This window comes from Archocentrus centrarchus, chromosome 6 (assembly GCF_007364275.1).
Source record: "Archocentrus centrarchus isolate MPI-CPG fArcCen1 chromosome 6, fArcCen1, whole genome shotgun sequence".
NCBI lineage: Eukaryota > Metazoa > Chordata > Actinopteri > Cichliformes > Cichlidae > Archocentrus > Archocentrus centrarchus.
The window spans coordinates 25,069,215-25,091,767 of NC_044351.1; the positions used below are offsets into that span (position 1 = coordinate 25,069,215).

Below are 22,553 nucleotides of genomic sequence, written 5' to 3' on the forward strand. Positions count from 1 at the left end.
TAAAAAGCAATATATAAAATGGAAGAAGGAGAAAAAGACAGGGCAGGGTGAGAAAGAGAAGACAGAGAGACAGTTGCAGAGATTAGGGATTTAAGGACTGATAGGAGGAGGCTTTTGTGCAGTCACAGAGGAGTAAGGGAGAAGGAGGTTTTATGCTAAACTATGCAAATTACATAGTTCTATGACAAGAGCTACAAGGGCTGGGGAAACACACGAGAGCACAACCATGGAGCTTGATTCTAAGAAACACACACACACACACACACAAGTACAAAAACAGTGAAAATGGAGTATGTCATTTTAACCCTTGGTCATGGGAGATGATCACAGTGAATGTTCTTTGCATAACTACTTCTGTATTTTTGTTACCTGTATAGAGACACTACTAAAGGATCCTCCTATGACTCCTGCGATAGCAAGCGGGCTGTCATCCTGCAAAGCATATGATCCATCTGGACAGATGAACTCTGTGTCATCCACCTTGGTGAGTGAGGCTCTTACGAACTCCAGAGCCTGGGCAACATAGGAGCATAGGTATTTTATAACAAGTGCAGTGCATCATATTGGGTATGATATGGTCTATATAATCTATTAATGCTTAGTTAGCCTTTGAATTATTTTCTCTGTAATAAATGTGCTACATGAATAAAGGCTGAATACTTTAAGATTTTTTAATGCAAAGTTTCTATCTTTTGAAGGGACTATAAAAGTCTATTAAAAAAAAGTCTTGCTTTACACTAGGGGTTCTTGATGCTTACAGTACAGGGTCCATATTGCAAATTAACTCATAAGAGATCAAGGCAGATTATACCATATTCAAGTCCTGTGGAAAACAAGTTATAAATCTACAACCTGTTTAGAGAAACCAGATGTCAACAATTCAAGGTTTGTACAATCAGTCACAGAGCTCATTGCGTGAGATCACTAGATGCATCATACCTAAATAGCTCAGCAATAAGAAGATTTTTTTTGAAGATAACAATCCTTGAGGGGAAAGTGCCATCCTTTCTTTTTATCTGGCTCATTTCCCCCCCATCGAAAATAGCTTCAATCTATCTTTCTCATCAAGGATTTGCTGTTATCATTTGAGGCAATATCCTTTTCCCTTTGTGAATAAAATAGAATTTTGAGGTACATTTACTTCACCTGAATATTACCTTTTAATGAGACCCTATAGTTTTACTCAATTTAAAATGGAAAGGTTGCACATTTAACTTCTGAGACCACAAATTACTTAGCTGAGCAACTTTTTAAATACAAAATATAGCAAAAGTTCAAGTCGCCCAGGAGCACAAAACCACTACCTAATTAGATTTTAACTGTACTGTGCCTTAAAAGTTACATCAGCATTCACAGATAAATGTAGATAACGTAATACTACACCACAGATGATCTCATTATTTCACTGCATTTTTGTGAGGATCTGATTACTTTCAGTGCTGCCATATATTTATTTTAATGAACACGTGTTAAAGGTCCTGTAAACTGATTTTGATTTGTGCATAAAAGATTATAATGTGATCACCAATTTTGTTTAATGGTTTTATGGGCAGACAAAATTTTGGGTGAGAAGGAAAACGCTCATATGACTGAAAACTGTATTTAAACACTGTACAGATTCATCTCCCATTGAGAGATGAATTTATGCACAATGACACTGTTCACCCACCTGTTCAAGTGCATAGGTATCTCTGGAGCAGGTGTCAAGAATGTGGACCCCAAGGGAGACCCCTGGCAGCAAAGTGTTGTCTGTGTTGATTCTATCTATGGCAAACAGCATGGCCTCTAGCCTCTGGATTCCTCTGTCCTCATTCACACGCCCACATTCCTCCATCCCAGCTCCTTTTTCATGCACTGGGAACAGGCCGCCCAGTACCAGGTCACCCTCGATGCGGATCTCCCGACGTGACTGAGGTGGGTCTGAGAGCAAAACTCCTTGACACATCATGACCAAAACAAGAAAGGGAATGCGGGCCACCATGTTGTGCTCACGGAAGGCTGGGATTGTCAGAATGCAAAAAGAAGCGTGACAGAGAGTGAGATGGTGGGAAGTGAAGGGCTAAGGGTTAAGGTTAGGGGTGAGGGGTTACAAATGAACAGCACAGTGCGGAGTGGGGTTGAGTCAGGCAGTGGCCGTGGATGCTTGGGTTGGTTTGAGGCCCATGAAACGGTCAGGTTGAGCTGAACTGGACCACACATGGAGGGGCACACCATCTGGGCATCAGTTCTGCTTGCAAAAGAAAGAAGAGGAGAGGAGGGGAGAAAGGGAGGGATGTAACTTTGTCAGTCCACATGTGACAGGGCAAATCTAAAAGCTGTCAAAAACGGCACGATCAAATACTTTTTGTGGTACAATGAAGTAGAAAGACAGCAAAGTAGACATTTTAGTGGAGTTTGGGGACACTGCTAAAAAGGGCTCAAAGTCATCTCTGCGTTATAGGCAAAGCAAGGCCATGACTAAAAGGGATATGGAATTGTTTGGAGATTTTACCCCACTCTTCTCCAACCTCCTCCTCCCTTACATCACCAAGTAAACTTTCTTATTATAAGTGTGTATGTGTGTGTGTGTGTGCGTGTGCGTGTGCGTACACACGTGTGTGGTGTCTGCCCCTGGTTGTATCAGGATAAGCCAGCTTAGATGGCTGGTTGATACATGAGCCAAGTCTTCTCATGCCATAGATCAGAAAAGCTTCTCTAATCTCATCTCTGTTCCAACAATTCTCCGCTTGTCCATGAGTTTATACCCCTAAGTATATGTGTGCATGTGTGTATGTGTGTGTGTGTGTGTGTGTATGTGTGTGCGTGCATGCTTGTGTTATCAGATTTATTGCTCCCCTCTCCCTTGCATAATTACAGAGTGAGGACTGAATTCATTTTACCATGAAAGAAACTGTCTGACAACAATGAGGCCAACAACAGCTGATGCTACTTACTCATCTTACGACTCAATTAAAGCAGTGTTTTGACTGTTTTGTTCACTAACATGCTCCACCTCCATTTTTGTCAGAGTCAGCCTAAAATATATGAAATATGTGAGTTTAATTTTAAAGATGTACTCTACAGATTTTGCAGTTCACTTGCATGGACAGTACAACTTAGAGAGTAAAAGTAAGATTTATACAAGAGCTTCAGTAGCTCTGGAGAGTTTTGTTGTGTAAAGATGCCTGACTGCATCCATGTATTGCAAACTGAAGTGTAGCGATGTAGGCATTTTGGATATATTATCAGCACTATAGCCTTTGCATCTGGTATTAATAAAGTGTCTCACCATCTATAAGGCTAAGTATGTTGTAGAATGAGCTACTGTAAGTTTTCTATACCCGCTTTGAAGCTCACAACTATTTTTTTTTCCTCAGGTGTTGTCTTTAGGCTTTTTAATAGAGAATATTTGGAGTTATTTAAAATTTCAACCTGCAGGGTGAGTTTTTAGCTAGGTTACAGAGATAGCAATTAAGGGACTGCTCTCTCTAAATAAAAGACATAGTGTGTTCTTTATTTTATTGTTTTTTTATTGTTAAGCAACCTCCAGCAGGTGTGTGGGAAAGCATTATTTTGTGTCTTTAAGTTAAAATGACAAAACTCATCTGGTAGCTATAGTAATTAGGGCAGCACAAAGGAGAAGGGCAGATGATACTGACTAGATTGGTTAAAAAAACAAACAAACAAAAAAAACAGTTGTATTTACCACAGGGCACACTTGTCAGTTAGCACTTTTATCCATAACCAGTCAACCACAAAGTCAGGTAGGTAAGTTGCTTTTTTGTCTAAACCTTTATGACATACAATGCTGCATGACACCAGTACACAACGATGGGCCATATCAGAAGTACAGAGAATAATGCATACTACCAACATCAAAATATCTTGACATTTACTAGTTGGATTTCCATTCAAATTAACAACTGGTGTCACAATGAAGTTGAGATTTTTGGAAAAGGAATAGTTTGAAATACTGGATGGACTGATATGAAAATTGGTAACTTGATGTTCATGTTTTGTTTTCCATGGGAAGATCTTTAATACCTTTAATACTGAGCATATACATTATAACTCCTAAACATCAGCATGCTGGTTTTATAATAACAATACACAGATATATTGCATTTATGCTGAAGGAGTCCAGGAAGGGAGGAGGAAGTTGTGGCATGCTCTTCTTTACTGACAGGTCACTGTGCACTTATTTTTAAATAACCTTTAAGTGCTGTTTCTCATTTTTTAAACAGCTAAAAAATAAAGTGCTGGTCATTCTATCTCTAAGGATAATCCCCTGTGCAAGATGTTGCTGCAGAGGTACTGGGTGGACTGTATAGAGCCATTAGAATACAGGAGGACTTTGTGAATTCTCTAACCTAAAATCTGTGCTACCAAAACTTTTTCTGCATGTCACCTGCATAACCAGAGGCAATAACCTCACCTCACTTTGGGAACTCCAACTACCTGTCAGTGTTCTTGCTTCATGTCTACAAGCAGAAATGAAATGCTTGCAGCCGACTGTGAGGACAGTACAGTCAAGGCTACATTAAAGTAGCGCGGGCCCCAGAGCTACAACTTTTTCAAGGTTGGTGGAATGGTTAAATTCTTTGTGAATAACTGTATTCCAATATTACTTGCTCATACCCGAACCATCCCTGGATCAACAACAACATTCCCCAGGGGAGGGAGTGTACCACTACTTTTAAATAACGGAATAAGGAATGTTACCAAATAGCCAAGTCTATCAAAGCCCTGCACAGCTATCATCATGTGTGCCTCTTTCCCAGATGAGTTTAGCAATTTTTATACCATCTTTGAAGCTCACAACTTGGAGCCAGTGACAGCAGTTCAGAGCCCACCCAATGAAGTTGATCTACAGGTGACAGAGACAGATCTTAAAACTGTTCAAAGGAGGCTTATAAAACTCCTGGCCCAGATGGCATCCCTCAAAACATGTTGCAGTCAGCTATCCAAGATTTTTACTGCCATTTTTCTATTGCCCCTGTAATGGCGCCTGCCCATAAGAACCCACCATCTCCTGCTGAAATAATTGCCGACCTCTTTCTTTGACCTCTGTTATTAAGATGAGCATGGATATATATTGGTTATATTATATATCAAAGTAACATTCTTGCTATCCTCTGCACGTTATAATTTGCCTACTGTTCTCATTTCCTTTGCAAGCTACTTTAGTGCACGTCAAAATGAAAAATACATATATTACATTGTTGTTTATTGATAACAGTTTTGCTTTCAATAGTATTTTCTGGCAAGCAGGAGAGAATAGGTAAACCATTCTCATCTACAATGCATGCCTTAGGGGTGCTCGCTCAGTCCCCTAGTGTACAGTCTGTTTACACAGAACTCTGTTGCCAAATATGACAACAACAGAATCATAAAATTTGCAGATGACACCACAGAGATGAGACTAATAAGCCACAGTGATGAGAGGGCCTATAGGAGGCAAGTGAAAACCATATGGTGCACAGAGAAAAATCTCTCTCCAAATATCAATAAAACAAAAGAACTCATTTAGAAAGATCAAAGAAAATCTTATTCTTATTTCCATCAGTAGGTCATCTCTTGTGGACAGTTTTAGATTTCTTGGTTTACACATCACAGATACCCTCACATGGTCTCTCAACATTAACCGCATTCAAGAAGGCACAGCAGAGATTGTATTCTGAGGATTTCAAGAATTTTGGCGTGAGTACCCTAACTCTTGTCTACTTTTAGCGGAGTGCCATCGGGAGTGTCTTGACAGGCTTTATCACAGTGTGGTTTGGCAAACTGACAACTCAGGATGGCAGGCTGCTTCAAAGAAGTGCAGAGACAGCAGCAAAAAGTGTTTGGTCTAACTTCATAACGGTTACACCAAACAGTGTAACAAAACAAAGCCCAAAACATCATTAGGGACACCAACCCATCCAGCTCATGCCCTGCTCTTCTTCCATTTAAAAAATGTTACCAGTGCTTCAAATCTCATATCATCCCCTTGAACTTAATAACAGATGGAAACAATACTAGATCGCTAGATATCCCAGAATTCCACATTTCCTCTGTAAGATGAACAGTTCTTATGCTACTGCCAAAACTTTTGGACAGAGGAAGCACTCTATAAACATCATGAAATATCAACATAATTAATTCACAGACAAACCTCAACCTTTGCTGCTGTCTGTTTTGATGTAGAGAGACTCAGGGAGTGGGTATAGGTCTGCACAGCATCCTCTTGTATACAAACATAGTCTTCAACTGTCAGGCTGTCATGACAGCAGTAACAACAAAAGATAAGGTGTATACAAAATGCCCTCTAGCAAATGTAGACTGTATATAAAAGATGGATGTAGCTTCTGGGTCTGAAACCTGCGTTCTTTCTAATATCCAGTAGTGGGGGATATTAGAAACCTATGCTAGTGACAAAGCCCCTATATTTGAGCTCCTGTGGTTTATTGAGTAATGTTAGTTAAGCAAGCAGTAATTCTATGTTGTCTTCTGCTGATGCAGGGTGGAAGGTTTTTGGCAAAACTAACAGTATGGCTACATGTCAATGAGTTAAGTTGTCTAAGTTGTCTTAAATTTTAATCTTCCCAAGACCCATGTGAAACAATCCTGCAGATCACTAATAGAGATTACAAAACTTACCTAGTACTAGGGATGGCACGATACCACTTTTTTATGTCCGATACCGATATTTTACATTTGGCTATCGCCGATACAGATACAAATCCGATCTTTTTTGTATTATTATTTTTAAAAATTGTTTTTAAATGCCTGGATCAATTTTAGGTAAGCCAACAGTCTCTTACACAACAAAATCAAAATCTTTTAGTTGTCCCACATACAAGACTAAGGACCAGGGGGGCAGAGCTTTTCAGGCAGTGGCACCAAAGCTCTGGAACTGTTTACCACTCCATCTCCATTTAGCTGACTCTGTGGAGTCTTTTAAAAAACAGCTGAAAACTTTTCTGTTTAACCAGACTTTCTGTTGACTTTATTTTTATTCTTTTTCTTTTAATATGGTAATGTTACATTTTAACATGGTGTTTTCTGTTTTTTTTTTTTTTTTGGACATTGTGTTTTAATTATTGTACAGCACTTTGTGACTTTTTGTCTGTGTAAAGCACTATATAAATAAACTTTACTTACTTACAACAATCGCTCTATCACCTGAATTCTGTTTCTCCTATGTGAGAAGGTGATGCATTGGCTTATGGTATGTTGCAAATTTCATTAGGGCTGCAACTATTGATTATTTTAGCAATCGAGTATTTTATTGATTATTCCATCGATTACCCGAGTAACTGGATAAGAAATACTTTTTTCGTATTAACAGTTCATCTGCATATTTTAACTTCCGTACTGCAGTTTTTCCCTGTGTGAAACAAACAGGGTGGATGGAGCAGCTACAAAGTTCTCTTTTCTTCAATTACTGATCAGGTGGTTGATGAAGGACCTCCAGCTGTTTCCCAGTAAAGGTTTAATGGTGGTTACAGGGGGAAAAGCTTCATTTGGACACTAGAAATACATTTAGTCCACTCCATCTGAGCTCACCGGCTCCGCCTCTTTGCTTGTGCAGACAGACTGCACGTAAATCAGCTGACTGCTGCTGTTGCGTCATCAGTGTTTATGTTGAAAAACTAGGGGCTGCGTGAGCGCAATCTTGTAATACTTTATATTCACAAGCATTCTCCTAAATACGTTTCTACTGCAGGTCTATATTTAGTCACTAATCAGGGATTAAAGTATCAAAAATATTTTGACGGAGAAGAGGTCCTTCCGGTACCGGACGGTCACCAGTGCTAATAGCTGCGCTCGCTAGCAGTATGTCCGGGAGCTGACGTAGAGAAAAAAATAACAGCTGATTCTCAGCACAGCGAGCACAACACACAAACACGCAGAGAGCGGTGGAGGCGGAAAAACATATCAGTGATGATCCACTCAGTGTCAAAGGGAATCCGTCGCAGCGACGGAGAACTTCATAGAATCTGAGGGTTGTTTTCTAACTCCTGATCCACTCCATTCCAGTAGGTGGCGGTAATGCAGCTCTAAGCTGGTTTGTTCAACCGCAGACCCACAAGAAGAAGAAGACGACCGAAAACTGCAATGCAGCTAATGTAACTTGTGTTACCAACTCTTGATGAGTTGGTAACACAATACAAAAAAGGCCTTTTAACCATAGAACTGCTGCTCACTGGCTATTTTCTCTTTTTTGGAACATTCTCTGTAAACCCTAGAGTTGGTTGCGTGGGAAAATACCAGTAGATAAGTAGTTTTTGGAATACTCTGCCCATTCCATGTTCCAAGTCACTTATATCACCTTTCTTCCATATTCTAATGCTCAGTTTGAACTTCAGCAGGTTCTCAGGTTTTTCAGATTATATGTCTAAATGCACTGGTTGCTGTCATATGATTGGCAGATGAGACATTTGTGTTGACAAGCAGCTGAACAGGTGTACCTAATGAAGTGCAGAACATTTGTTTATTTCCATCCATCCAAAGTGCCAAACTGCCTTGCTGATGTTTATTTTGTCCTGAAAAATTGTTTTGAAGGTATGATTAAAAACTGAATGCTATGTATAATGTAATGGTTTTTTTTTTCTTTCAAATGCAGTGAAATAACATTTACGCAGGACTCACCCATAAATATATAAACAAATACATAAATAAATAACGTAAGTAAACAGAATTGTGGGCACACAAACCCTGACCTCATCACTAGAAGGGCTGATCCTAGCCTCACATGTTGTGAACCCCTAGAAACAATCCTGTCAGTTTCTCTGTGTCTTTGTGTTTGCATTTGGCCAATAAAAAGTCACTCATAAGACCCGAGTAAGACATGGCTTTCTTCTTTTAAATTCTGCCACTCATGCCTTTCTTGCAATCCTCGGGAGAGATAAGAAAGAAGCTGGAGGTTGACGTTGTGACTAGAAAAATCAATCTAGACCAAGGGGCAAGCTCATGGTAAAATTTCACTTGATTGCTTGTTTGTGTGTGTGTGTGTGTGTGTGTGTGTGCGCGCGTGTGTAAGAGAGAGTGAGAAAGTAAGTCTCCCCTCTTTAGTGGGCAGGTAGGAGGATGAAAGCTTCTCTTAGATGCAGGCAGCTCAAATTTTTCTGCAGGCGGCTGCCATACCTTTACTACTCTGCTCTGTGATATCACACATATACAGACAAGTGCACACACCCAGACAAACACCCACTCACACACGTGCACTCAAATACACATACACACACACACATCCACAAACACACACCTCTGTTTCTCTGAGGGGTTGACCTAAAAGCAGACTATTTCTATGTCTTAGCTTCCTTCTACATCAACCAACAGAGATCTGAATGAGTGTGGTCAAAAAAACATGCAAAAGACATACGGAATCCGGTTATATGATAAATAATAAATGCTTACTGTAGGCAAGGCGGGAGTACTAATACATCATTTGAACCATAAAATTTATATGATTTATATGGACATATATTATTTATATAACTGTGATGTTCCTGTCAAATTCTGACAGGAGATTACCTGACATGGATATTTAATTCCACTTAATTTCTATATTTTGGGGGGGACATTGGGGATGACACTGATGGTGTCTATGAAAGATTTATATCAATTCTCAGAGCTGTCACACATCCTTGATGTGTCTGCATTGGAGAGAAAAATAGCTCCTCATTGAATGATTTCCAGTATTCCCCGAAAAAGCTGGAGTTCCTGGAAATATGGTCTTCAAATAAAAAAAATAAAATAAACGAAACTAAAAATAATAAATAATAAACACAAACTTGTATCATCATTAGATGCCACTTTAAATCTAACACATAAAGGAATGTTGTAGCGAGATTAGTTTTGAGGACACAGCACTGCAACAAGGCTGCAGACGTAGCTATGTGTTTGTTTTGAGGGTGTCTTTGAGTAAGCACATGCTCATGGATGTGTGCTGTGGAATTTTAAATTGTGTATTTATGTAGTTAAAACTATAACAGTTCCTCCAATGCACTGCTTTGACACTATGCTTTGCTATAATTGGCAGTTCTTGAGGTCAACTTCCCAGAAATGTGCCAAATAATATCTCCCAGCACTTTTACACAGCTCTCACGGTGTCCGCTGAAATTGAATGTTTGCTTCATTATAACCTCTTGGAAAGTTCCCAAACCCAGCTTCCTTTCTCAAGAGCAACTGTGCAAGTGAAGCACACACTGTGTAACAGAAAATCTTTTTGTCCCTTTTTTTATTACTGAAAATGTTTCCAAGGAGGTTAAAGTAGAGCACAATAAACCTCAGGTTTTTCATGCAGAGCATTGACTGAAGATGCATTAAAATCCTTGATTTATATGGATGTATTAGTTAAAATGCTGAGTAGTTTTGACCTGAGCTTATTTTTGGAAACTGGAAACTGGTACTAACCTTAATAAATAATGAAATAACTCACCACAATTACATCACGAAACATAAATTTTCCAATGTGTGCCACAGTTTTCACTGAAATGGTACATGCATTTTCCCCTAATTTTAAGCAGCCATTGGTTGGACATCATCAGTTAGTTCATACAAAATTCATGCACTCAGGGATGATTGTAAACTAAAAGTGAATGCTGTTCTGTTGTACCTCCAGTTCACTCTTCACCCGAATGGAATATCATGAAACTGGAAAATCGAAATGCGACAACGGCCGTTGATAAAATCTTTGTTTCTGAATGATTAAACCCTTAATTAGTGCCATGAAAGTACACACTATAATATTGCCTGTTTCATCTGCTTCATATTTAAGTATGACCAAACAAAACAAACAAAAGTATCTGTTGCCACCAAGCAAAGCCCAAGGTAACAAAAGCAACTTACACCCTCTCCTACTACTAACACATTTTATTTGTTTATTGTGTAGAAAAAAGTACCCATAATTTAAAAAGTTTAAAACAAACAATTTTAGCTGGTTTTATAGAAGGTTATGTGCTGGCTTTATTATTATTATTATTATTATTATTATTATTATTATATTTTTATTTTTTGGGGGGCTAGGTATAGTAACTTAAAGCAAAGGAGATAAGAATTTCATCTGTTAAAAAAAAAAAAAAAATATCCTCCTGTAAAACCACAACTTTATTTTTACAGTTTCATTACAGACTGCGCATTTACCTCAGCATACACAGATATTAACTGACTTACCTGAGTAGAAGAGGACAGGCGAAGACAGCAGCTGGCACATCGCAACATCATTGAAGACCCCTATTAGAGAGATATGGGGGGGATGGGGGGGGGGGGTGCACATAACGTAACGAGTAAATAATAGACAGAAAATAACAGCACTGTTAACTAAAAAAGAGAGCAGGAAAACTACTGACCCTTCTCCCTGGGAGCTATGATGCAGAGTAACATCTGACAGACAACCCTATTTCACCTCTGACCCTGCTCAAGTCAAGCCACGCTCCTCTTTTGCTTCTCATGTTACATCCTCTGTTTGCTCCAAGGCAACTTCCCTGCATCCCATCCTCCACCCTCTCCTTGCTGGTACTCCACTCTCCCCATTTATTTCCGCCTCCCTTACACCCACCGCAGCCCTCACTCTCCTTAACAGGCAGGGCTGCTGTGGATGACACGTATCCAGCTGAGAGCAGCCATGCAGGGTCGATGGACCACGGTACGCCGAGAGGAGAGATAGCCCCACAACCTGTGTGTATGTGTGTTTTATTTCCACTGAGTGTGTTTGCGTGCCTGTTTATCTGTCTATTACAGACCTGACAGAAGTGAAAGCTGCACCAATAACATGAATTTCACAGTATGAAAATACACTGTATGTACGTAAGTGTGTGAGTTCCTTCTTTCTTTCCTTTTTAAAAGAAAAAGAATGGATGCAGCATCAGAAGCTTTGTTACTGAACAACAGACCACTTAGAAGACCTGCACACTGTCAGAGCTTTATCAGTTAATTCATCAGTAGCTTTGTGTGTTCCATCCTCTTTCCATCTGTTTCTCCTTTCTCATTCTTGTCTTTTAAGGCCAAGTAAGAACAGTGGTACTTACTACTGTGTATGAATTGTTAAAGACAGTGTGCACGTGGCCTTTTCAAATTGTGTGAAAAGTGTACTTTTATTTTCACTCTTGCAAAACAATGACCTGCGTGTGTGCGTACATATGTGTGTAGAACTGGTGTCCTAGACTTCTGACAGTGTAACGGGTGCAATGGGCTGTGACCATTAATTATTTACAAAGTGCGTGTTAGGCAGGAAAGACTGATGATCCATAAATAGGACAGAAACATCTCACAAAATACAACAACCAAACAACGAGCAAGACATGATGCATATCCCTCCAGCCCTTTAGTGTTAGTGCATAAATCTACATGGCTTTAAAAAAAAAAAAAAAAAAAAAAAGCTCTCATAAATGAGTTTGTATTAAAATTTTATAGGAATTTTATTGCTCAGCTTGCTATACCACCTTTTATTACCATTTACCAGTTAAAATCAATAATCAGGTACTCATCTCTCCCTTTCCTGTATTGATCAATAAGTGCATTCTGACCTCCATTAGGTTCCAAGGTTAAAGGTTGTATCATGATAGAAACATATAAATGGGCCTTATAGACAACTGCAATTGAAAATATCAGCCACATAGTGTCTGAACTTCAGTTTCACATATATAATTATATAATTTGCAATCCACCTGCTGTTCTAGACACAGAAGTAAATTCATAATGAAAACAAGTTTAACCTGTATAGTGCACTTTAGAGCCCCACTGGCTAGACTGTGCTCTCATGTGCAGTGGGTACTCCAAAAGGATCCTCTACTAAAAGAGCTTTTAACCTTTGAGCACCACACAAAGTCTGCAGTGGGAGCACTTAGCGCTCTATTTTTTGTACATTGTGGTACAGTGAGACCTAAAATGGTTTGGAATGCAAGAATTATAATTAACTGTGAGACTGCATTAATTGACAGAAAATGTATTAATAGTTTCATTTCAATTTCAGCTCCACTTCATTTAAGTCTTGTGTCAAGTTACAATGTGAAACAAAGTGTTCGAACATATAAAATATGCAGATTTTATGTTTTTCTCTGTTTTATTCAGCATGCATATTCAGTAAATTGGTTTCAGTTTTTGATAGTTGATTGCACAGAAAAAAACAGCAAAATCTCCCTGGAATCTGAGAAACTGTGATGGACTTATTTTTTTTTACCCCCACTTACATTTCATTGACAAAACTAAAACAAAAATAACTGAGAAATTATTACATTGTGTTGAACATAAATGAATATTTTATACTTTCCCACTGAGTTTCAATCAGCTGGATCTATGTGTGCATATTCCTTGAGTTTTGTGATCTACAACACATCTGACTGCATGATTTAAACATTAAAAAATGTCTGTTCAACCTAAAAACAGACAAGAGGGTGGGGTGATGGGGATATGCAAAAGCATTCATCAGACCTGCAGTTTATCACTATAAAAGGCAGTGGCCCTGTCAGAAGGAGAATTACCCCTCAGTGGATTGCATCTATCAACCTAACTGTCATGTAATGACCCTATGAGACATCATGATGCATCAGTCAAACTCGCCATGGCACAGATCTTGTAGCATCCTACTTAATTCATGTTCACACAGCTTGCCAGTCTGTCGTCACTGCGGTCGATACATGAGGTGCACCGTGCTTTAACAGACAGGTAGAGAGTAATGGAGTGTTGACCACAGTATAGGCTATCTCAGCCAGTTAGAAGAGTACATTTAATTGACTTGGACAGAGACAAAAGCCTTTCAGATAGGAGTAATGTTGGTTGGCTTTGCTTGATTTCGGTTAGGTGGTTATGTGAAAAAACCAATTACTGCCGACATTCCTCACTAATTATTAGAATTTAAATGATGTACGCAGTTTATGATTTGCCCTCCCACATTAGCCCTAGAATCCTCTTCATCATAATCGTGAAATTCATTGTTCCCACATCAGCATAATTAGTTTAACCTACTGAATTTCCCCCTTTTATGTGTCTAAATTTACACAACAGTTATTTAACTATATAAAAAAGCTTGATTTTGTGTTTTTACTTGTGAATATTATATTTTATTGTATGTTTATTTGTATATTTAAAAGCAAGCAAGGATTTTTTTTTTTTATCCAAGTTACCAAATTAATTTTCAAACTAAGACAAAAATCCCAAAACAAAACAAACACATACTCACAAGAAAATGCTGAAAACTCAACACTGTGATATCTGGAGAATGCTTTGAGCACAGCTGTATACATGTAAGAGCTGAAGTGAGGGTTTTTAGGTATCTAGTGAAACATAAAGTTTATTGTGTCGTTTAAGTCAAATGTCAAATTTGGAGTTAAAGCCATTGAGTCAGTAAATTCTGAAAACAAAATGAATCCAAAACAATCTTCCTTTTAGGCAAAAACCTTACAAAACAAACACTCACAGACCACTTTATTAAGTACACCTTGCTTGTATTGGATTGGACCCCTTTGGTCTGCAGAGTTGTGTTAATTTGTCATGGTATAGATCCTCAGAGATTTTTATTCAGCAGAAAGACTTGTCAGACCAGGCATTGTTTTTCCAATTTTCTATCGTCCAATTTTGGTGCGCCTATGCCAATTCTAGCCTCAGTTTCATGTTTTCAGCTGACAGAAATGGTACCCGGTGAGGTCTTCTGCTGCTGTAGCCCATCCACTTTAATTTTTGATATGTTGCATAGTCAGAGATGCTTTTCTGCATACCTTGATTGCAACAAGTGGTTATTTGAGTTGCTGTTGCCTTCCTATCAGCTCAACACAGTCTGGCCATTCTCCTCTGACTGCTGGCATCAACAAGGCATTTTCATTTAGAGAACTGTCACTCACTGGATATTTTCTCTTTTCTGGACCATCCTCTGTAAACCCTAGAGATGGTTGTGTGGGAATATCCCAGTAGATCAGCAGTTTCTAAAATACTTAGACCAGCCTGTCTGGCACCAATAACAAAGCTATGTTCAGAGTCACTTAAATCACCTTTATTCCCCATTCTGATGCTCAGTTTGAACTTAAAGAGGTCATCCTGACCATGTCTACGTGCCTAAATGCATTGAGTTGCTGCCATGTAATTGGCTGATTACCGTATTTTCCGGAGTATAAGTCGCACTTTTTTTCATAGTTTGGCTGGGGGTGCGACCTATACTCCGGAGCGACGTATATGTGACATTTATAACACATGAACCAAAATACTCCAGCCACTTGACATCTCCGTGAACTGCAGCTTTAAGGCAGTCTTGCGTAACCTGTGGGCGCAGTGGATGGAGAGCACAGCTTAACGGCAACTGGGAGAATGCGCCACCCAACTTTCCTGGAAGTCATTGGATGGATCAAGAAAACATGGGCTTCAGTGACAAACCATCCTGTTGGGATTCAGAAAGGCTGGAATAATTGGAACTGCAGCTGACGACGAGTCTGACTAACGCGACACAGAAGAGGAAGCGGCGCTTCGTCTACGGAGTGTACGGAATTGTTTAGAAGTGACACCGAGGATGAAGAATTCAATGGATTGATGGTTTGGTTAACTTGTTAGTATGTTCTTTATGCTATGGTTATCTGAATAACTTAATGTTACGTTAACATACTGTAGCGATTCTCTTAGTTAGAGAGCGTGTTGATGTTGTGGGATTTCGGACTGTTCGGGAGGTTCGTGAAGGCAGCATGGAGAGAGAGAAAAAGACCGAGAGCTTGCCTGTGTGTGTGTTGCTGTTCCGCTGTTGTAGTTGTGGTTGGCGTGGCTGTGGCCTACAGCAGCCGTTTTTCTGTTAATAAAGACGACCTTTGTTGTGAATATCGCCGACTTTGGAAGTGTGTTTACAACGTTACAATACCGAACACGTGTTCGTTGTGCATCATGTAGCTGAATGTGCTACGTTAGCATAACGTAGGCGTAACCGTGTTCGTCCTGTTCTTTAATCCATTATTATTTTAAATTGCCGTTCAAGATGGAATTTCTGCTCTGGGTCTCGGATTCTATCAACCCCCCCCCCCCCCCCCCCCCCCCCCAAAAAAGTGCGACTTATAGTCCAGTGCGACCTATATATGTTTTTTTCTTCTTTATTATGCATTTTTTGGCTGGTGCGACCTATACTCCGGAGCGACGTATAGTCCGAAAAATACAGTAGATATCTGCACTGACAAATGATTGAGCAGATGTACTTAATGAAGCAGCTGATGAGTGCATAGTTGTTTTCAGTGTTTTTGCTTTAAGACATTTATACATTACAGTTAATTCACAATTGAGTAATAAATGTTTGATGTACACACTACAGTTTCAACTTACGGCAGTACGCTGCATCTACTATAATTTATTGATTACTTCACAATGACATTCACAGCTCTCATGTAGTTCCTAGGTGTGTGCCAGATGCCCACACAGCAGTGAGCAAGGAAAAGTTGAGTGGTCAACTACAGAGCAATAAGGGTGAATACAGTATGAACAATGTAGTTACTATACCTGATGCAACAGGGGGGAAAGGTTACTGTGGCCTAAACCTGAGAGAGAGGCGCTTTACATTGCTGGCAGAAACTGTGTGACAGGAAGTTTTGCATTGTCAGAAAAGGCATGGGGACTGTAGGCATTTTTATATAGGAAATTCTATGTTGTATAGATATAACTTGACTAAATATCCCTAAATGCCACTGCTGACCACTGACATGAGATAAAGATGTTGAACTGACGCTATGGCGCTAATCACAGGTTTAGTTAAAATAATGATGAAGCCAGTAACTGAACCTCAGTCCATTTTAAATCACATATTCACAGACATAAGTGATAAAAAAAACTCAGCTGCTGCTGCTATCACACTACCAAAGGGAATATAAAACACTAACATTTACATACATAATGACTTGTACTGCTGTTTTTTCCATTTTCAAATTTCCTGTTCCAAACCCTAACCCAGTTTTGGATCTTCATCTGGTTATGATGCTGTATATTATCAGCTATCAGTTAAAACAGCTGTTATTTGGCATCAGATGACAATGGCTGTAATTCAGCAACAAACGATCTAGAAATGTCATGACATCTGCTCTATGTAACTTTTACTTTGTAATGATAGCAGCTACTGCATGACCATGAAGCCACCTTTCACTATCCACTTTGCACATTCTCACACACACAGTTTCCCTCCTCAAGATCATAATTTATTAACAAGTCTGATCTCTCTCTGAGACACACCATCACAGCTGTACATCCCACTGCCCTTTCACTGCCTCATCCCCTGAGCGTATTTATGCATGTAGTGAAGAAGGGATGTCAGTGAACAAACATTGTAGTGTGCACGCAGTGTACACACATGCGTGCTGGTAAGTGTGTGTGCGCAGCTCAGTGTATGCTGTGACTGTAGTTAATGATGAGAGGTGAGCTGTGGGAAGTAGCAGTGATTTCCAAACACTTCTCTGTTTCCTCACTGGAGCATAACAGTGGAAGGATCATGTTGAGCACAGCAACAGTGTTTTTATAAAGAAAAAAAAATAACTGGAAAGACCCTCAAAGAAAGAACTTCAGGAGGCCTTTGAGAACAGACTGAAGGACCTATTTTTTTTATGTTAATTACTACTCCCTACATTACTAAAAACAGCAAATATCTACAAAAATAAAACTGTTGAACAAAACAAACAAACCAAAAACAGAAACAAAACTAAACCTAACAAAAATATAGTAGAAAAACAAAAATTGTACACAAACATGTCAAAGTAACTTTTTTCTGTCTAAACTCTTTGATGCGTTCCTGTGCCTTCTAGGATTCCTTAACTTATATCATTGTAATAAATAATATGTCCCATCATTTTATTTGTCAATAACTGTCTTACAGCCACAAAAAGTATGTCAGAGAAACATTTTATAAAAGTTAGACATGCTAGACATGTTTTTGGGGGAGTGCAGGAGTAATGTCCTAATTTTCAGTTCCTGGGAGAGTCAAAATCCAAATATGAAAGAATTTGGAGATTTAAAAACTTCCCTTTTAAACTTGGCTGGTATTAACAACCAAGTGAGCAAGGCCCTGATACTGGCATGGCATGCCTTGTTGTTAGCAAAGTTAGCAATGTGCAAATTTAAATGTGGGGGTACTGGAAATCTGCTCATTAGGACGGAACCTCCAATAATGTTATTGTTGAAGGTTAATTGTAATATATTATGATTTTTGTTTATTTCTAGGATGAAGCTAACATGAAAGTGATAGTGCTGTCTTATTATGATCTGATGTATAGTACATAAAATTGCAGTTAGAAAGCTGAATGCAAATATTAAATTCATGGAATAATGGACTGTTGTAATGTAGTAATTGCATTTAATTATTTAATAGACACTTGCTTATCTATTTATTTGTGGACATGCCACTGGTTGGTCACAAGTTTCATAGACAGAGACAGATAACCATTCATACCTATGACAATTCAGAGTCAACTGTTAACCTACATGTCCATGACAGACTTGGAGCAGACTGAAACAAGTACAAGGAGAACATGGGTCATGAACATATTTATTAATTAAAAGCGGTGCATTTGTCCTTTGCATAAAACAAGACATTAATTTTGATTACCCACCTGTCTGCTTAGTGTGTTAGACTCTTCTTGACTTTACTGAGATTAGATCCCATGTTTTCATTCCCTCATCTTCAGTTCTGATGAGCACATGGAACCAGAAAGAGAAAGATAGCACAAAAGAGGAAAAGTCATGATTCCACATCAGCTTAACAAATCTAAAACATATGAAAATACAGTTAATTTCATTTATACCTATGTCTAAAAGACAGCTTACAAAGACTTCGAATCATGAAGAAAAGAATTCAGCACCATGGACAGTGACACAAGAAAAGCACTCTGCTCTTCTAAGAAACACCTGAGCGTCAAAGGTACTCATGGAAATGCTGCTGACCAGTTTAAATTAATGTTACTGTAAAAAAGAAGCAAATACTGGTAATTCACTGACAGTGCCAGCTTTTTTGTTTGTTGTTCATCAAATATTTTAAAATGAAAATATCCTTGAGAAAAAATTCAAGATGCAAAAGAAATTTTTAACATATACACAAACAATTAACTATAAGATTAAAAAGAAAAAGAATGTAGATTATTATATGTAATTATTTATTTTCCACTCTGCAAGGAAAGAAGGATGTTTGGGAAAGCACCGCTGTTAGCCACACTTATCAAACCATGGCATTGTGTATGGATAATCCTCTTCACTCTGCACCACACATTTCAGCGACATTTCAAATGTTAATTATATAATATGATTAACTGTTTCAAATACTTCTAAAAATATGCAAAAATTATGTTATATATTATATTTTGCTCAATTTTGACAGGTTTCTAAATGTCCTTCCTGTTACACCAGTCAGAATTATTCCCCTTATTCAATCAACTAGTAAATTAGTCACATAAATATATAAACAAATAAAACTGCATTTGGGTTGCAGCATATTCTCATCATATCACAGACAAATACTCCAGCTAAAATATTTTAAAATGTATTCAAATCACCTTCTATTAAAGGTTTCTGTAAAAGGTTTTGTCCTTTAAGATGTATGTTAGTACTGGTTGACTTTTAACTGATCATGTCAAAAATATAAAGACATAATGTCTTTAACAAAACACTCTTGCAGCAAAATCCACTTTTTGCTCTCTATTTTCGAACAGCAGTTTAATGTACACCCGTCCATTGGTGACATATAGTCACCAACTTGCAATTAAACACACCTCCGTCTCCGTCTGTCACACACAATCCTGTCAAGCTGCTGAGCAGGTATGTATCAGGATGTTAGAGCTCCCTACAGCACATATGGCTGTAGCTGCAGAAAAGAGGTCATGATATAGGTGGTGCTCTAGAAATTTCTATGGATACTTTGATATATTTCCAATGCACAAGTCGCTTTTGGACTTAACAGCTAATAACTGCCACTGTGCCCCATGAATAATAAAACATTTTAAATGTCCCATAAAAGCTTAAAGAACTGACTATCACATAAATTCTCATCATAATCTCTCATTTATGACTTTAGAAAAAGGCCTTTGGTTAATGTGCCAGATTTATGAGAAAAACATACAAACCTATCAACGCGCCATAGAAAATATCAACCCATATTTAACTCAAAATCCATGTTGCAACGCACTCACTCACACACACACACACACACACACACACACACACTTTCCATACAGTTCAGTTAATTGTAGCATGTGGAAGGGACATGGGCATTTCTACACACATACAGTACATACAAACATCCAAAAGCACAATCGCAAGCTTCTCTGGGGACATTTACTAGTAAAATCCATCCATTCAGCGGGAGAAATTTTCAGCTGCATTACCCACAGATAAACATCTCCTGATACAGAAGCATAAATACATTTACACATAAGCATGTGAACATAAGTTAAACATTTAACATGCCACCAAATCCCCACCCATCATTGTGATCATCTCCTACACCATGTTTCACCCTCCAACAAGCACATGCAAAGAGACTCGATGTGCAGACTATCTGTACATTTATGGAATTATACTTAGTTTTGCACCAAGTTTCACAAAAAAAGTTAAATCACAACCAAAGAAAATCTGAATTTACACTCAAACATGCTTTATATCAGTGACGGCATCTAACATAAAGAAATTATAAAATCATTAATTATAGAAACATGAATATCTTATATTAATCTGAAAAAGCATGTACAGTAGCTGTCATTTAACACAAGCTAAAAAGACATGTTCATGTAGAGGAAACATTTATGTATGTGTGTGCATACACTCTTCTCTAATAGAGCAACATAGTTAATTTCAAATTCTCATTGCTCTTTATTTAGTAAGCTTATGATTTTGATATTGTAATTCTAATACAGCTACAAAAAAAATACTGTGCGATTATCACAGGGAAATTTCACCATGCTTTGATAAAATTGTACATCATCTAGTAGTTCTCTATTCAATTCTGTAACTCCAATATAACAGAAACATTATTTTATCCTTGCCTGCTACATATCATTTCAGTAAAATATCACCTTTTGGCTGAAATGGATTAAAACTTCACAGACTAATCAACACACGGATGCATGCTTCAGCATGGGTGTTGTTGGACAGGAATGATGTCTTTTCTGAAGTGTGGCCAAAATGCACTTCAGTGTGATCGCCAATAAAAAATACAAAACAGAAAATACACACAGCTAAATGCATTAGTTAAAAAAAAAAAGAATATTATAGAGCATTAATTACAGCTAATTACAAGCCCTCTTGGGTGTCACAAACACGCACCTACTCTGCATGAATCCGACCATGGGCCATGATTTTTCATTGTTTTTAAAACTGTGTAATTTCTAGTTGTTTTTCTAGTAGAGCGTAGAAGACAAAGCAGTAGCCAGGAACGACATGTGGGTTTGGCTTTATGAAACAATATGTTTATCCATTAACTAAGTTCTGCTTGCCCTCTACGCTTGTTAGCGAGAGATATGAAATTGCTGGTGAGTCTGTCTAAAGCCAGCAGATTATACATAACAACTAATGTGGAAATTCATATTTTGCTTGCTCTACCTTTAGTGCAGGTCCACTCGCCTCTCCTCTAGCGCAAGGTGTGAAGGGTTTCCTTAGATGCAAACGTAAAGTAACACTGATAAACAATGACCAGATCCAGTTATTCAGATCCACCTGTATGCCTCTTTTCAAAGACTACCCGCCCATCTTTCCCTGGGAAGCCTAAAGCCGGGGGACATGCCTCAGTGCGGTGTGTCTGAACCCAAATAACTTCTCCGCGAGGAGTGAAATACGCAGCTGCAGATACTCTTTGTTTCACCTTCTGTATCTTTATCGTGCATCTGCTGCAGAGATTAGCAACCATTTTCCCCCCACTGACACAACCCGCGATCACTGAATGTGACTGAAAGAAAATAAGAACCACGTTTATGCAGAACTACAACTGGGTGGTTAAATCCTGCGCAAAGTTCAAAGCAAATTGCTCCCTACAGTAGGATTGGCTGACGTGCGCTTGAACGCTCCCGGACTGTCAATTCTTTCACTGCACTCTGACTGCCACTGACTACCAGTAAGGAATTTGTTATATTTGACCTACCTTGACGGCTTCAATCCTTGAAAGGTTGCGCACAAATCTCAAGCTGCTGGAAGTTTGACTTAGTCTACTCCTGATCCCTCGGAGGAGTCGCACTGAGAGAGAGGATGGGCGCCACTGCTCCGCGCGCCAGCTCTGTGGATGTGTGTGTGCGCGTGCGTGCGTGCGAGCGTGCGTGCACCAGAGAGGAGAGAGTAAGTGAGAGCGAGAGAGAGAGAGAGAGAGAGCGAGAGAGAGAGAGAAACAACAGACAAGCAGAGCTGAAGCCCCTTGCCAAAGGATGCTTCAGTCTCCTAGCAACAACAATCGATCTGGCAAGGAGACATTTTTATTGGATAAAAAGAAAACTTAGCCACTCACCCCCCCCCCCCAGCACATGTTTACCACTCAGAACAACAACTCCAGCTTTAGTGAGTGAAGACAGAGAGTGAGAGAGTGAGAAGAGAGGGGGAGAGAAAAATGCTCCAAAATAGATGTTTTACGTGTGTAAAGGTGCAGAGTGAGACAGAATTTGTTGGCATTCATC

The 22,553-nt window shown here is 38.8% G+C and overlaps 2 protein-coding genes across 3 annotated transcripts in view; both read right to left on the bottom strand.

Annotated features, from left to right (window-relative positions):
* LOC115782373 (metabotropic glutamate receptor 3-like) overlaps window positions 1-22,117 on the bottom strand; it is a gene marked incomplete at its 3' end in the record, with an annotated part of 36,227 nt that extends 14,110 nt beyond the window's left edge. The window contains exons 1-5 of the mRNA XM_030732546.1: window positions 22,031-22,117; window positions 18,519-18,595; window positions 11,140-11,199; window positions 1,670-2,227; window positions 370-513 (exon numbers count right to left, since the gene is read on the bottom strand). Of these exons, the coding sequence (XP_030588406.1) occupies window positions 370-513; window positions 1,670-1,981 (456 nt within the window). The remainder of the gene's footprint in view (window positions 1-369; window positions 514-1,669; window positions 2,228-11,139; window positions 11,200-18,518; window positions 18,596-22,030) is intronic.
* Window positions 1-22,553, bottom strand: part of furinb (furin (paired basic amino acid cleaving enzyme) b) — a 183,842-nt gene that overhangs the window by 124,240 nt on the left and 37,049 nt on the right. The window lies entirely within an intron of this gene.